The following is a 15,325-nucleotide window of genomic DNA, read 5'->3' on the forward strand; positions in this document are numbered from 1 at the left end:
CATTGGGGATTTTCAAAATATTAGTAGTTTTTGTTGGAACTTAAACCTATTTCATGTGCCTAACTTCAGATTTTACCTTCCCCTAACAAACTGCAACATGGGTAAAATTTGGTTTTTACTTCATATATTAGAGATATTTACTGAAAATCCCTAAAAATGTTAGAAACAATTATGATTAACAAAATCCGAAACAGTAAAAGCGTAGGGGATTAAACCATTCGAATTCATGGAATACCCCTAAGCCTAAACCATGTGTGGGGTAATGCGTCGCGCAACCAGTTGGAAATGATATGCTATTTCTTGATGGAGAGATAAATGCCAGTAACTATAGCAACCCCAGCAACTGTTACTCCAACAGAACTAAGTATCTTCACCACTGAAATCGATCTTTTTTCAATTGGTATGTTAATGTTCAGCAGTTGCTTCAGCTGTAACATTCAAGAGCATAAAGTTACAATTCAACAACATGGAACGGGATGCAACAGTCGGGCAAAATCTTTACCTCAACAGGCTGTTCCCAGTTCTTCTGGATTCCCGGTACGTGGCCCTTTCCCACGACGGCTACCACTGAATTATGCTCACGAGCTACTTTTAGCAACATAGCCGACATATATCTATATATGGAATGAAAACAATCAAGACATGCAATATTACAAGGAGGGTTAGAATTGCTACAAAGTATCAGAAGCCTAACTGGTCGCGCTCACGGACAAGGGTGTCCATAAGAGAAGGAAACTTCTTGCTCATCTCCTGAATTACTAGAGTTAGCATGTCAGCATCATCCATTTCCTTCAGCTACACAAAGGGAAAATACACCTTTTAAAATCATTCAAACTCGTTTCTGCAGATACTATATCTATACAGTGAGACTCTACCGCCTTCGCAAGATCTTCTGGGCTTGGCAAGAAAACTGCTTGAAACAGCAAGGAGTACAGTAATTTTATCTTGTGCCAAAGAGGCATCTTGGTCCATGTTCTCCGCAACGTAATCTACCAAGTAAGAAAAAACTAGTAACTCAAAAGGCAGAAAGAGCTTAAATAATCCGTGCACAGTTTTTTCTGCCTATGGTAAATTGAAAGGAGACGCAACTTGCTGCTACTAATAAATGGAGGAAGAAGCAGCAGCGAATTTGCCCAAATTGGATTCTATCTTACCTTATACTACTAGTAAAAACAAGCAGAAAAGTACCTGGACAGCTCGATCGCCTAGTATAACTTTGCCGCCATATTTCATGGCTTCTTCATATGCCACTCGAAACTCTGCACCGGGCAGAACTTCAAGTTGACTAGCAACCTAGAAAATGACAGATTACGGAAGATACCATAAAGTTGCCAAATTTATGTGGAGTATGCTGAACAAGTTAAAAAGAGCGAGCATAATGACAAAGAGAATCATGCCTTAGCAAGAAACCAGCTGTAAAGTATCCCAAACAGATTTTGATTTTTCTTCCACATGTCCACCATTTCTCCCGTAGTTGGCACCTGCAAAGCGTGGCTTATATATGAATTCCAGTTGACAATGAGCATTCCAAATAACCATTATCGGGTACCTCATTACAAAGTCAGATTAGGGAAGTGTTCGTAGCAAGTCAAGATCATTAGTTGCTGTTTTGAAAATCAAATTTGACCTCTTGTGGTACATATAACCTGGTACGACGAGATACACACATGCCTAGGATGCCACTTGAAGCACTTGATAAATGCTTACAAAGAATCCCTAGAACAACTATGACAACTCCACAAGGGCAATTACACAAAAGAAACTAGTTTCACAATGACTTCACAATTCATGCACACATGCCTTGAACACCCCTCAAACACCCTAGTCAACATTTTCCTTGAATCTCTCATGAATACGTCATGGAGAATAAAGGCGCCAAGTTGAGTTCAGCGACCTTATTAAGTGGCGTCTTGGAATTTAAACAAGTTCAAAAGAATTCATAGTGCTAATTATCTTCTCAGACCAATCTTGAGCTGTATTACATTAAGTTCATAGAGTAAAGATGCAAGCAGTTCTAAAGTACATCTTCAAGAAACTGAGCAAAAGCATACTGTATGGCTCCAGAGCTATCATTTCTTGATTATTTCTAACTAATCACTTACACTAATATGTAAACCAATTAATTTTAAAGAGAGAAAAGAATACAAATACAGGCCAACCTTGAAGTCATGAGGCGTAAGAATAGAAACACGGCTAGAGCACAGCTCCAAAAATACAACCTGCGATAGATGCATAAACATAAGATGGCTATTTTGTAGAGTGGAAAAAATGGGGCATAATATAGCATAAAATCTAAAGGACAAATTGCTGGAAAAAATATGAAATTTTGTCAAATTATGGTCAGTCTCGCAAGTTTAAAAATCAGCCCCCCAATTATCATGACTTTCACATTTTTCGCAATTGTCCCATGACTTCAGATTTGGGGAAAATCATGTAAAATGTGGCACTCAGTAAAAACAATGGAGACAAAACATTGGCCACTCAAACGACATTGTTTCTATTAAAATAAATATTTTTCTTTTCCTTTTCCATTCCTTTTTCTTTTTAAGACACTACTTCTACCCAAATAGAAATTCCATCTTCCTTTTTAAAATATTAAAAAAATTAAAATGATGTATAGGCCACCAAAAGTTTTTGCCATGGGACAATTGTGAAAAATGTCAAAGTGATGATATTAGCGGTTGATTTCAAACTTGCCGAAGTGACTAGAATTTGATCAAGTTTCATGATTTTCCTGGGCAATTTTCCCAAACCTAAAATAGCATTTCTTTGATTAGGACAATGTAATTCAATCTATCAAGTAGTGGCTTCTAAATTTCGATAGTAAAGTACCTGTGGTTTCAAGAAATCTATCACAGCCTGAACTTCTTCGCAAGATTCCTGAAAATTGAATAACAATTAACTTAAGCTACTGTGATTTAACATCAATTTCTACCCCAACAATCAGCAACAAAAAAGAAAACAAATGGAAAATCGAATAATCAGCAACACATTTCCCAGCAGTAATCAAAAGGAGGAACTTTTATTTGGAAGATTGAGGAACAATTAACTTGACATTGTGATTCAACAAAATCCCCAGCAGTAATCAAAAGAAAAAACAATTGGAGATAGTAAAACGAGGAGCTTCAAATAGAGAAATCAGGTTAGTTTAACTAGTGCAAAATCATGAAAATTTTAAAACAAACATATCAAAAATACTATTACCGTAGAAACGTGAGCGGTTCCGACCAAATACACATCGCAGACGCCGCCGTCCGCAGCCGACTCGCACGTGAGCGTAGCCACACTCTTCGAGAGCTCCGGCGGCAGAATTCTCCTCTCATAGCCGTTGTGACTGTCACTAATCGCGCTCTCATTTTCAGGCAGATCCTCGTCGTCTTCGCCGGGGATCCTACCCTCCTTGTCGACGTTCACAAAATCGCCGATCGCCGCGGGAGCCGGAGGATCCATCACGCGCCGGCGAGAGACGGCGACGGATCTGAGCTGTGGATTGAGTCGGAGCACCCGTTTCGAGTTGGTGCTGGCGGTGCTGGAGGCGGCGGCGAGGTGGTTTGGACAACTGACTCGGATTAATCCGTACATAAGTTGTAAGAGGTTTTTCAATTTCGGGATAAATAGTGTGTATTTCTTGTTAGAAAAGAAAATAAAAATCAGAATCAAATCTCCAACCAAATCCCAAACTATAAATTAATTGTATTTTAGAACATAATTGATTATATTTTAGAATAAATTGATCTTTTTTCATTCCCCAACTCATACCATTTACATAAATTGTGTAATCCTCCGACGTACAATAAAATAATTACATCAAGATTATCGTGAAATCACTATTCTTGTTATTTCTCACTATCCTACGTTACCAAATGATGTTTGCCATTCAAGATTTCTACCTCAAAACGGCAATTGGATATGAATCCGATTTCAATTATGATTAATTCTCAATTAGTTTAACCACAATTAATATAGTGGAATGTAATCAAATACAACCATTAAATATTGTACAAACCCTAATCAAATACAAACTCTAAATATTGTTTAATCTTCAAACTATAATCTATACCGTTAAAAAATATCAACTGATGATAAAATAACATCAATAAAAAATATCAACAGAGTTGTACTCAAGATGTTCAACTTTCCTTTTTAATTTGTCTCATTTAACATGTCCACTATCTATATTTGAAAATAAATATCTCTCTTCTCATTAAAATATATTCCACTATTTTTTTCTCTACTTATTCCACTTAAAAACTCCCCTTAAAGTCCCTTACCAGTCAAGAACGTGGACATCTTGAGCGGGACAGAGAGAGAGTATAACATACTCCCTCGGTACCAATATAGTTGAATCGTATTCCTTTTTAGTTGTCACGGGGTAGTTAGTTAAGTCGTTTTCTTTTTTGGCTAAACTTTATCCTATTTGTGGATGGAGGGAGTATAATGCGGGGAAAAAACAACTCATGCAACCACCATTAACATAAAAACAGCAGTTGAGTCGAGCTACATTTTAACATTCAAACTCCAACCAAGTTAACCTCCCAATTCGATGCTACAAGAGCATTCACATAGCAGCAGCAAGAAAGTCGATAATGAGCTTAATCAACGGCCCATCTCAAGCAAACAAATGGAAACGGGACATGAGGCGCATAAACTTTAAAAAAACACATAACCTGGGAACACGCTTTCTAACCACTTGTGCCGATCTTGCTCATGGCAGAGAGCAGGTGTTGATCTTTCCTGCTGCATCAGACGAGGACATTAGGTTTCACCTCTCGATGAAACAACACCAATCAGAATGGGTATAAATGATGGTTACACGAAATACAACAGGGGTTAATTCCTAATGGCTTACACTGTTATAAGGTTGAAAATTCCAACTGGTTTTCTAAAAATAATACACTCTATAAAAGTACACAGACGAGATTTTCTGAAGGCTTTGTGGACAAAAAGAATAAGTTTTTGGTGAAGTTCTGGACTTGTTTGTATCATAAGGTGTGTCGCTTCTATTACTTAATTAAATGTCGCCCGTCCGGATCTCAGCAACTGCAGGTGATCAAAAAACAATGTAACTGCCATCCAACCCAGAATGAGGATAAGAGGTAAATAAATAAATAATATAATACCTTATATTGCACATCAGACACATCCAAAGAATTGTTCCAAGGATGGCGCTGTAAAGACATTAGAGGCAGGTCGTTCGAGCTTCACAGATGAGATGTGAAGCTGATATTTTATGAATCTCTGGAAAATGATACTGAAGACGATCAGTTTCAACACTACTCCAAAAAAAACAAGTGGGGGCATGATTGATGAAGCATAAAAGTAGCAGAAGAAGCTCGATGCCAAGCTATGATTTGAAACTATATTTTCAAGGAAAGAAGTGGAGGAATGATGAAGCATAAAAGCCACCTTACAAAGTTATATCTACCCATTTCTTCCAATAGAATTACAAAAAATGTGTATTTTGTTGGATTAGCAATGCACGGCTTTTTTAATTCAGCACCCTCTTTTCCAGAAAGGATACAATTTATTTATTATCAATGATGATAATATAACACTAATAATATTTACTCAGGAAAGCAGAACATAGTTTAAACAATAACCATAATACACAGTTTATGACGAGGATTCACAGTGTCTCAGAAAATCACAAATATACTTGAATTTCACAAAGAGTCAGAAAACCTGGCGTACACATTCAATTAGCCAAGACATGTCTTCCTGTCTTTCCCATTACAGCTCACATACCAGAAAGAAAAACACAACCTCCGCAGAGAAGACAACAGATATTCAACCCTCAACACTTATGAAAACAATTGTACAAGATATCACCTTTCTCCATTAAACTTAGATGAAAACTCAAAACTGATTAATTAACTTATTGCGATAAACTCAGATTACTTTAGACTGACCAATTAAAAGGACGTCAAGCAACTACGAGGTGTTTCGACTTTGTATTTGCTCATGGATTTACATCTTCCGCTTTCATTAAATACTTATCTTATGTTAAATAGAACAGAAGATAACAAAAGATAAGGAGGGTTTAGAACATACAGCTAACTGGGTAGTGATTTCAGGATTTGAGTCTATGTGCCAATCTGGTTCTAATTGCCTGACAAAAGATGTTCGTCCATTCTCCCTGCCGCAGAAAAGAACCTGCAAGCTCACTGAAGTTAAAGCAACATGTAGGCACTAGGCAGATGAAAAAATGTAACATATTTTCTAACTACAATAGTGAAAGTCAGCTTACAATCAAAACAGGAGAGTTTTTAACAATTATCTAATGCACGTAAAATGCCATTAATTTTCCTTAGCTACATAAGCGCATAACATTTTTTTCAACTGACAGCTTCCAATGTTAATTCTTCCAAAAGACAATCCACTAAATCAAGTAGTCTCCAGATTATAACACAGAGGATCAATATATAAAAAGAAAATAACTGAAAGCCCACAATTACCTTATCTTTGACTAAGCCACCTGATGTAAAAACCCCAGCATCTTCCAGTGCCACAAGGACTTTCTTCTGCAATGACAAAAAACTAATTGATGATCTTGGAGTAAATACCGCGTTTTATGTATAGAAAACCCATAAAATGAAATATAAGCCAAATAATGACAACTGAACAACACACAACAAAATTTTGAGTCATGGTGATTTGTTCCCCATTTATATAGGATTGAAGAGATTGTTTCTCTTCTAGTTAAGATGGTTGACTACACAAGGCAAAGCTACTAAAATGTCTCAATAAAAAATTATTTGAAAAAGGACTTTTTTTTGTTTTTTGTTTTATGTTTTATGTTTTCTCTTTTCTGAAAGTTAGAATAAAAACATTTTTATCAAACTTCAAAAACTCAAGAATCCTTATTGTTTGTTCAAGTCGTCAGAAATTTGAATCCACAATGAGTAAACCAAATAAATAGAGATGTTTCAGAGGACCAGATTATAGATAAAAGATAATTTTCTGATGTCAATAGATAAGCATCATATAATCTAGCAAGTGGGTGAAACTAAATTCAAGTGATTAATAACAGAAACTGGTAAAAATTTCATAGTAAGAAAAACCCATAAATAAATGTTTCTGGAAGAGACAAAGAGTACATCCAAATCTGATGTAAGAGCACAAAGCATAAGCTGGGAACAAAAATATGATTCCAGTGACACCATAACAAACATGAAGAGTGAGATGTAAATCAGCATGATGGATTGCAAGAGGTTGAAGTTCTTCACTTATCACAGATAACGAAATCAACATTCAACTGGAAAAAAGACTCCATCATATGAAAATAAATTACTGGTAAACAAGGAAAAGAAAATGCTTTACTTCACTCTCATCGTCGAGCACCCTTTCCATCAGATAAAGATCACAAAATTTTGTGATCTCAAGCAGCACCTCCAGCACAGATGACCTTACAGTTGCTTGTTTCTGAAAACAAAAACCATTAACCACGAGATTCAGTAATTTTGTACTCATGATTTTCACATGTTATAGACTTGAAGATGAAGGCAAACCTGTAGTTCCTCGGGAGTGCTCTCCTCAAGAACAACACCTAGCAACCTACATGTTACCTGCACAGTTCATGTAATGGACAGAAAAGTTGAATGTGATTTACATTGGATTATGGGAGCGAGTATTTAATAAATCCCGAACCACATTTGGATTACTCCATATTTTAAGAAGCATAAATAAATTAGGCAAAGATAAAGCTCATAGAAAACTAGAAAAAGACTCCAATGATTGAAAGTTCAGTAAGCACACAACAGATATCAAATGCACAGAATAGAAAAAGACATTCTTCTTGTATCAGGAATATGTGTCCTTGTATTGCATTTGGGTAGTGATTGGTCACACTGCCAACGCAAATCAGAAGATATAGCGTTCGAATCATTACCTTCCTTCCTTCACTCAATTGTTGCCTAACAATCTGTCCGAGGGATGGCTGCAGTGGGATGAAAAATGTCACTCTTTCTGTTTACCAACAATGCATAACTAAAACAAAAGATTGTGTGCCTCGGGTTCGAGTTCACCGTGATGTGGCCTTTAAAACTCTGTTTATTTATCCATAAAAAAAAGAGTAAAGAAAAACCTACCTTTACAGGCTGAAAGAACTCATCGATAACATTCTGGGTTCTCGAATCACCTGCAGGATTGATAGCCCCCAAGGACGAAGCATTGACTGTCTCAGCAGTACTAACACCAGAACTACTTGCTGGCGGAGCTTGCCGTTTTGATTGCCTTCTTTGAGGTTCACTAGGTACTCTCAATAATCTCCAAGTAAACACTAAAGCAAGTGTTAGCCCTGCAATGGCCCCAACTGATCGTGAATCCTGCAACACATTAGACATCATTTGGCCAAACATTCCATCTTTTATCAGCCAAAACAATCCCAAAGCAATAACTCAGCTCCCAGTTTTAAAAGTTATCAATAAAAACACTCTCCAGCTATCAAATTTAGTCATTTTTAGTACATAAAATCAACTGATAATCAATAAAAAAACAGTCCTCCAACTATCAAATTTAGTTTCCTTGGAAAGAATATCAAATTTAGTCATTTTTATACATGATAAAATTAACTGATCCAATTTTAATATAAATCGATAAAAATACTCTTCCAGCTATCAAATTTAGTTTCCTAAAAAAACCTGCCAAATTCAGGAACTCTAATACATTTAATTTAATAAAATTAAAATTAAGTGATCCTCATTCCTCACTTCGCAGTTTACAACATCATCCAATATTGGAAAATAGCCCCAAAAGAAGATGGCTCGAACCACAAATTCGTACGTGAAAATCGATAAATCAAAAGAATCAGCACTGAACAAAACGATGCTCGATAATTAGCAAAAAAAAGGTCAAGGAGAAACAGGGAGGGTAACAAACAATAAAATGAAAATTAGATGAGAGAGCATCAAACGCACCATGTCGCGGGGGAAATTGGAAAACTTGAGAGAGAGGAAAGCTCCAACACGTTTGATCAACTGCAGAAGATCGTCCTTGGAATTTTCAGCCATCACGATTTCGCGGCGATTTACCAATTGATCAGAAACCGATTGAAGCCCTCTTTGCTAAGTTGCATTTGGAGGCTGTAGCAGAAGAATTTATTGCACAGAGGCGAAGGAGAGCAGATCGAGTGGGGTCAATTTGTTAGTTGTTTAATTTGGTTTTGTAATTTTTCTCGTAAAATATGTTTTATCCTTTTATTAGACACATACTTTGGTGAATGGTGAGATCACCAGTCACTCTTACACAAGTTTTATTGTATATATATTTATTTTGTTTATAAGATTTTATTATAGTAATGTTCTTTTTGTTTGTTCCTATGTAGTTTTTGCTTTTTTTTCTTTTTCTCTAATCACAATCCCAAAAAATAAGGGAACTTAGTATACTAGTTAAACAGTTAATGAGGACTAGCTCAAAGTGGGAATCGAAGTATGACGACATTTTATACTCATAACAAGTAATGCTACTCTTTGAAGAATTGGTTTCAAATATCATATAAATGCTGTTTATTCTTTGACCTTGCAGTGGGTATAAATTAGTCTTATAGAATAGTGTGTGAGTAGTGGTTCCGTTCTTAATAAATTCTTGTTATAAAATAAAATTACTTTAATTTATAAAATCATACTTACTACTACAATTTATAACTCGAAAACCTGAGAATATTAAAAAAAAAAGTAGTACTAATAGTATTATAGTCATAACATTCTAAAAATATTAAGAATTATCATATCTAGGGGTGGGAAATTATACCGAAATACCGTAATACCGGACTTACCGTACCGGAAAAATATCGAAAATACCGATTTTTCGGTATACCGCAGTTTCCGGTACGGTATGATACCGTACCGCAGTGTTTCGGTATGGTAACGGTATCAATTTTTCTATACCGCGGTATACCGTGGTATACCGAATCCACGGTATACCGAAACTTCGGTATATATCGAATCCACGGTATACCGGTATACCGATAGATTATTTTATATATATATATATATATATATTAATATTAAATATGTTGTAATATATATTACATTTATATATATATTATATTAAAAAAAATTAATACATCAATTAATACAATAAAATTAAACATTCAAATGATAATTTATTCAAACAAATTCAAAATTAACCTGAATTATTTTTTTATCAACCCATCCTATTAAATATAATAAATACAATAGCACATAACACCGAGAGAAGATTGGAAATACGATATCGGGAATATGTTTAAACAGAGCACATTTGAAAGAATTTGTATTAACTCACACCATTTAGTATATGATTCTTTGTGTAATGTCATATTCCAGATATACAAAGTAATTAAAATTTTTGTTTTATTATTCGTTCCACTTCATAAAATGTCAATTAAAAATATGTGCAGCTGAAAATGAATCAAATTATTTAATTAGTGTTTAATTCATTGTATGCTATCTTATTTTATATACTACTTAAATTGAAGGATGAATAAATAGGATACTGATCAGTCATTCTTAATTCTTAAAGAGAAATAAATGTCCAATTTAAATTACTAACTAGTGTCACGCCCGTGCGATGCACGGGTCATTTTAATTTCTTTATATTTATTTCATTATGCGAAATAAAAGTTGTGAAATGATAAACAAAAGAATATTCGACATCCTCTTACTTTGGATTATACTTTTTTCAATCATATTAACCCCACATAGCCACAAGAGTGCGTTTAAATGCTACATTTTCTTAAAAATGTCAATACGATCATATTAAAATTTCAACACATATTTGTGTTGACATTTTAATAAATTGTCTTGACATTTAAATATCAGACTTAAAATTAAAAAGCATTTTAAATCTGTGAAAATATGAATTAACTGTTCAGTTATAACTGCATGAGCAAGTTTACGTTGCAATAATTAAGTGTTTTGATATATGGATGTTACACTCCATACATTTCTTTTGGTTTGGTTGTTTGTGTATTGTGATTATGCTCGACTATTAATAAAGGTTATCAAATGCAGGGTCATCTTCAATGATTTTTTGTGAATTTTGAGAAATGAAGACAACGTGGTTGCAAGAAATGAAGATAATGTTGTTGATTATGACTTAATAAATTGTTTTAGATTTGAATGTTGAAGTTTTATTAATTTGAATGCTATGAACAAGATTTGATTGTGATGAAGATTTATTATTTTGGGCTTTTTTAAATAGTAGAACACTTGAATTGTTATTTTAAATATTTTGGACACAATATGTTTTTTTTCGGTATACCGTAATAACGGTATGATAACGGTATCAAAAAATATCATACCGAACGGTATACCGAAAATTCGGTACGGTATCGGTATTGAATTTTGTCATACCGTACTTTCCGGTACGGTATGCGGTATGGCACGGTCGGTACGGTATACCGTACCGATCCACCCATTCATATCGCATTGAATTAGCTCCTATTCATAATAATTAATCCTTCCTAAATACATAGCACGAGTTTGAAATTTAACCAAAATATTCATAATCTTAATATTTCATTAATACACATGTTTCAAGAACATCACTAAACTTTTATTTGATTAAATATATTGATAGAAACATATAAAAATTAATCAACTCAATTGAAAACATATGGCATATTTTTTTACAAATTATGCAAAAAGAAGAAAATAAAATGAAATGTACTCCAACTAAGAGTCGACTAAGATGGGTGGTGGAGTTGGTGGGTCTTCGACGGGAATCTCAGTGACGTCATCAAGAGAGATGGTTATCCCCGGCAGCCTCTCATTGCATAGCATCTCCTTCTCCAAGTGCTGGCAATAGCTCTCAAAGACTCGAGAGCTGACAGTCACCTCAAAATCTAACAAAAACAGTAGCTCTAATTCTAGTTTATTCAATTCCGGATTGCTCACCCCTCCAACTCGAGCGTAGAATGCATTGGTGTAGTGTCTGCAATATCATACTACATTTAGGGGCTGTTCAAGTTGGCTGACATGATATATGCTCAATTTAATCTGATCCGGTTTTGGCACTATTCCGTCATGGTTTTAATCCTTGAGTTCATTGTGTTCAAGCTTATAGGAATGCTTCCGGAAATACTAATTTTATTTTGTTTGTCAATTTTTTTTAATAATACCCACCATATGCAATTCCAACTCTGCCCTCAATTGAAATGCGTCTCTCCATCGCTACCGGCCACCCCGGAATGGCCGGCATGCTGATAAGATATATCCTCAACATGTATTGCAGTTGGCCTTAGCTCCTTCAAAATCTCCTCAATCCTCCTTCCCCTACTACCCAATTCGCTATTACCCCCCAAATCCTCCCTCAAATCTCCACCAAGTTCACTTTCCCCTGCTCCACCATCACTAATTGTAGAATCCCCAATTCCTGAGACACCAGAGCTAGGGCTTGCACCTCTCTCGGCTGCAACATACAATTGCAAGGCTATCTTCTGCATCAATTTCAACATATTCAAGAATCCATTATTCCGAGATGGGGTTAATTTCTGCTGCAACCCCAGAAGGGTTGCGAAATCGGGCGAAACCCTAACAATTGCAAGGGACGCGTTGCAGGGAGGAAGAGGAAGGAGAGGAGGGGTTGGTTTGAGGAAATTCTTTTGGTGATGGTCTTGGAGAAGATTTATCGATGAGGTGGTGTGGGGATTTTTGTGGGGTTGAAGAATGGAGCGGCGGAACGATGAAAGAGGGAAGAGATGGGTAAATTGGTAATCTCCATCCATTACTGGATCCGAATTTCGAGACAAGAAATGATATAGCATCTCCTTCGGCTGAATTGGTTTAAGAGGAGACCTGAGTGAACAGTGCGGGCCCGAAAAATAACAACGGGCTTCAGTAGGCTTAAACAAGTATCTTGAACACCCATCAAGTCCAAGATATAAGCCCATTTCTGCTCATGTCAAGCAACTTGAACAGGCCCTTATATTTTTATGCTAATCAATTAAAAATTTATGTACAAGAGAAAATTATACCACTGATTTTCATTTTACTAGTACTAGGTTTTGAACAACTTAACAATCAAAACCAAATTAATAGTGATAATAATAATAATAATAATAATAATAATAATAGTACTAATAATGAGCTCGATTTGATAATTTATCGCAAAATTCGCACCAAAATAATGTAGTAAGGGAATACGAAAACTGACTCATCATCGAGAATTTTGGAAGCAATCATGACGCTGGTGACGAGCAAGCGATGAACATTGAGCGAAACCACGAGCGAATCCGGATAGCGGTGGAGCAGCCGATCGATGTACACGAACGCCACCACGAAGCACGACGGACTGCAGCTGGTGTACTTGTAGATCCGCTCCACGTACTTATCCAGCCCGATCGCCGGTGATCGCACGCCGTGGAACGCGCTCAGGCTCTTCCCGCCGCCGCCGCTCAATTGATCGTTCCGAGCGACGAGCTTCTCCAGAACGCAGGAGAGGACGGTGAGGACTCTCGGAGTGGTTGATGCGTCGTAGCTGCTCGGCTCCGTCAGCCGCGGCTGGTGGTGCCGCCGATCTCCGCCGGATAACATCTACAGTGGCGTTGTGAGGCGGCGCTGGGGGCATTTTTGCGGTTTTTATCGGCTGTGGTGTGGAATTTGATTTGAGCGAATGGCGCAGGCGCGCAGCAGCAAAGCGCTATCTTATCTGCTGTGTGGTAATCATGTGCGGCCACGTTGCGCTTGCATCCGCCGTTAAACGATTTGGAGATTTTACATATTAGAGCATCAGCGGTGGAGCGGAATTCCCCGCGGAATTCTCTAAAACACCTCCTCTCACGTCATACGTACTTTCCACTGCACTGCTACGTCATAAGGACTTCACACTGCATAGTAGCAGACATCCCCAAGGACTCCCCGAAGGACTTCCCACAATTAAAAAAATTTAATGCAATAAACGGGAATTCCGCGCGGACGACCGTGGGAGTCAACGCAATGGCGGACGCCCGCACACCCGTCGCGACGGAATTCCGCGTAATGCCGCGGAACTGCGGAGTCCTCGGCGAAATTCCATATCCGTGCATACCATGCACAATGGCTGACGTCCGCCGTGGAATTCCGCCCGAACGGGCACCATTGCTGATGCTCTTATTTTGTTGGATAAAATTCCTAGCTGTTTTTGGAAGGTATGCACTTTTATCCGTCCTATAAAATACACTTTAAGACCGTGACAGAACCAGAAAATCAAATAAGCCGGTGCTGAAAATAAAATTAAAATTAAAAAAATACTAATAATAATAATAATTATTATTATTATTGTTATTTTCAATTAATTAATATCTCATTCGTCTGCCATAAGGAGTCCCGGTTCACTTTTACTATAAAAGGTAGGTACATCTCACTATCCATTAACTCATTGCACTCACATTTTATTTTAAAACTAATATAGTATATCAAAATGAGTTTCACATTCCACTATCTTTTTTCATCCGCTTCCCTTTTATATTTCTTCTTTAAACTTATGCCGAACATAAATGAGACTTCTAATAACGAATGGAGAGAGTATTGTTTTAAGATTATGAGGATAGTTAGATTTGAAAAATAGAGATGAGTATGCCGTATGTGTTGAGCAATTGAGAAATTGTACTTTCATTTCTATTACATTACAATCAACTAAATAATTAATCGTGGAAACTCAACCATGGGACAAGAGTAATATGCAATGTATATTTCAATACTAAGATGAAAATAAAATATTTATTTATAATATTTGATAATGCCTTCCTCATCACTTTTTTTATTGTTCAAAAAATTCTATGTTGCATATTTGGTTGAGATATTTGCAATATGCTTTTTTCTTATGAATACGATATTAGTATACTCCATCCGTCCCATATAAATAGGTCATATTTCCTTTTTCGTCCGTCCTATACAAATAGTCCACATCCATTCATGGCAACCTTTTTTGCCTTCTCTTTTACTTTATTATTTATGGGTCCCACCATCCTTTACACAATTTCAACAATTTTTTCTTCTTCTCTCTTACTTTACCAATTAACATTAAAACTCGTGTCAACCCTAAAATGCCTATTTCTATGGGACGGAGGGAGTATTCTGATTTGATGGAGTAATAAATTATTATCCCAAATATTTTAATTGGAGTAGTAATTAATTTAATATTATTACTCTGTAAAAAGTTAAAATAGCATATATTGTGTCAGACATCTTTTTCTCTCTTGGTTTGTATATCTATTCTATCTCTATTTTTACACATTGACTGTTCATATCTTCTCACCCATCTCTCTAAAAATCAACGAGAAGAACAGTTACGGGTACTCTCTTCAATTTCCGCCCCAAGCACGCAATAATTATACAGTGCCCGGCGCCGGCAAGCCCCCGCTGGA

The 15,325-nt window shown here is 36.3% G+C and overlaps 3 protein-coding genes across 5 annotated transcripts; all 3 read right to left on the minus strand.

The window, feature by feature from the left end:
* Positions 1–98: 98 nt before the first annotated feature.
* LOC121808292 (traB domain-containing protein-like) lies at positions 99–3,638 on the minus strand. Its single transcript, XM_042208701.1, has 9 exons — positions 3,205–3,638; positions 2,833–2,880; positions 2,160–2,219; positions 1,398–1,481; positions 1,189–1,293; positions 876–989; positions 695–795; positions 503–614; positions 99–428 (listed from the first exon to the last, which is right to left on the minus strand). Exons 1-9 carry the CDS (start codon positions 3,580–3,582, stop codon positions 294–296), a joined length of 1,137 nt encoding a protein of 378 aa, XP_042064635.1. The 5' UTR covers positions 3,583–3,638; the 3' UTR covers positions 99–293.
* Positions 3,639–4,455: 817 nt separating this feature from the next.
* LOC121808293 (peroxisome biogenesis protein 22-like) lies at positions 4,456–9,160 on the minus strand. Its single transcript, XM_042208702.1, has 9 exons — positions 8,916–9,160; positions 8,088–8,324; positions 7,889–7,936; positions 7,509–7,565; positions 7,321–7,422; positions 6,456–6,521; positions 6,052–6,153; positions 5,121–5,238; positions 4,456–5,040 (listed from the first exon to the last, which is right to left on the minus strand). Exons 1-8 carry the CDS (start codon positions 9,006–9,008, stop codon positions 5,134–5,136), a joined length of 810 nt encoding a protein of 269 aa, XP_042064636.1. The 5' UTR covers positions 9,009–9,160; the 3' UTR covers positions 4,456–5,040; positions 5,121–5,133.
* A 2,373-nt stretch (positions 9,161–11,533) lies between these two features.
* Positions 11,534–13,586, minus strand: LOC121809281 (cyclin-U1-1-like). Of its 3 annotated transcripts, XM_042209815.1 has the most exons (3): positions 13,135–13,586; positions 12,105–12,776; positions 11,772–11,913 (listed from the first exon to the last, which is right to left on the minus strand). In XM_042209815.1, exons 1-2 carry the CDS (start codon positions 13,512–13,514, stop codon positions 12,128–12,130), a joined length of 1,029 nt encoding a protein of 342 aa, XP_042065749.1. In that variant the 5' UTR covers positions 13,515–13,586; the 3' UTR covers positions 11,772–11,913; positions 12,105–12,127. The 3 variants fall into 3 exon arrangements, with proteins under 3 accessions (XP_042065750.1, XP_042065748.1, XP_042065749.1); XM_042209816.1 differs by lacking the exon at positions 12,105–12,776 and having other exon boundaries at positions 11,534–11,913; XM_042209814.1 differs by having other exon boundaries at positions 11,771–12,776.
* Between the last annotated feature and the right edge of the window lie 1,739 nt (positions 13,587–15,325).

This window comes from Salvia splendens, chromosome 6, assembly GCF_004379255.2.
Source record: "Salvia splendens isolate huo1 chromosome 6, SspV2, whole genome shotgun sequence".
NCBI lineage: Eukaryota > Viridiplantae > Streptophyta > Magnoliopsida > Lamiales > Lamiaceae > Salvia > Salvia splendens.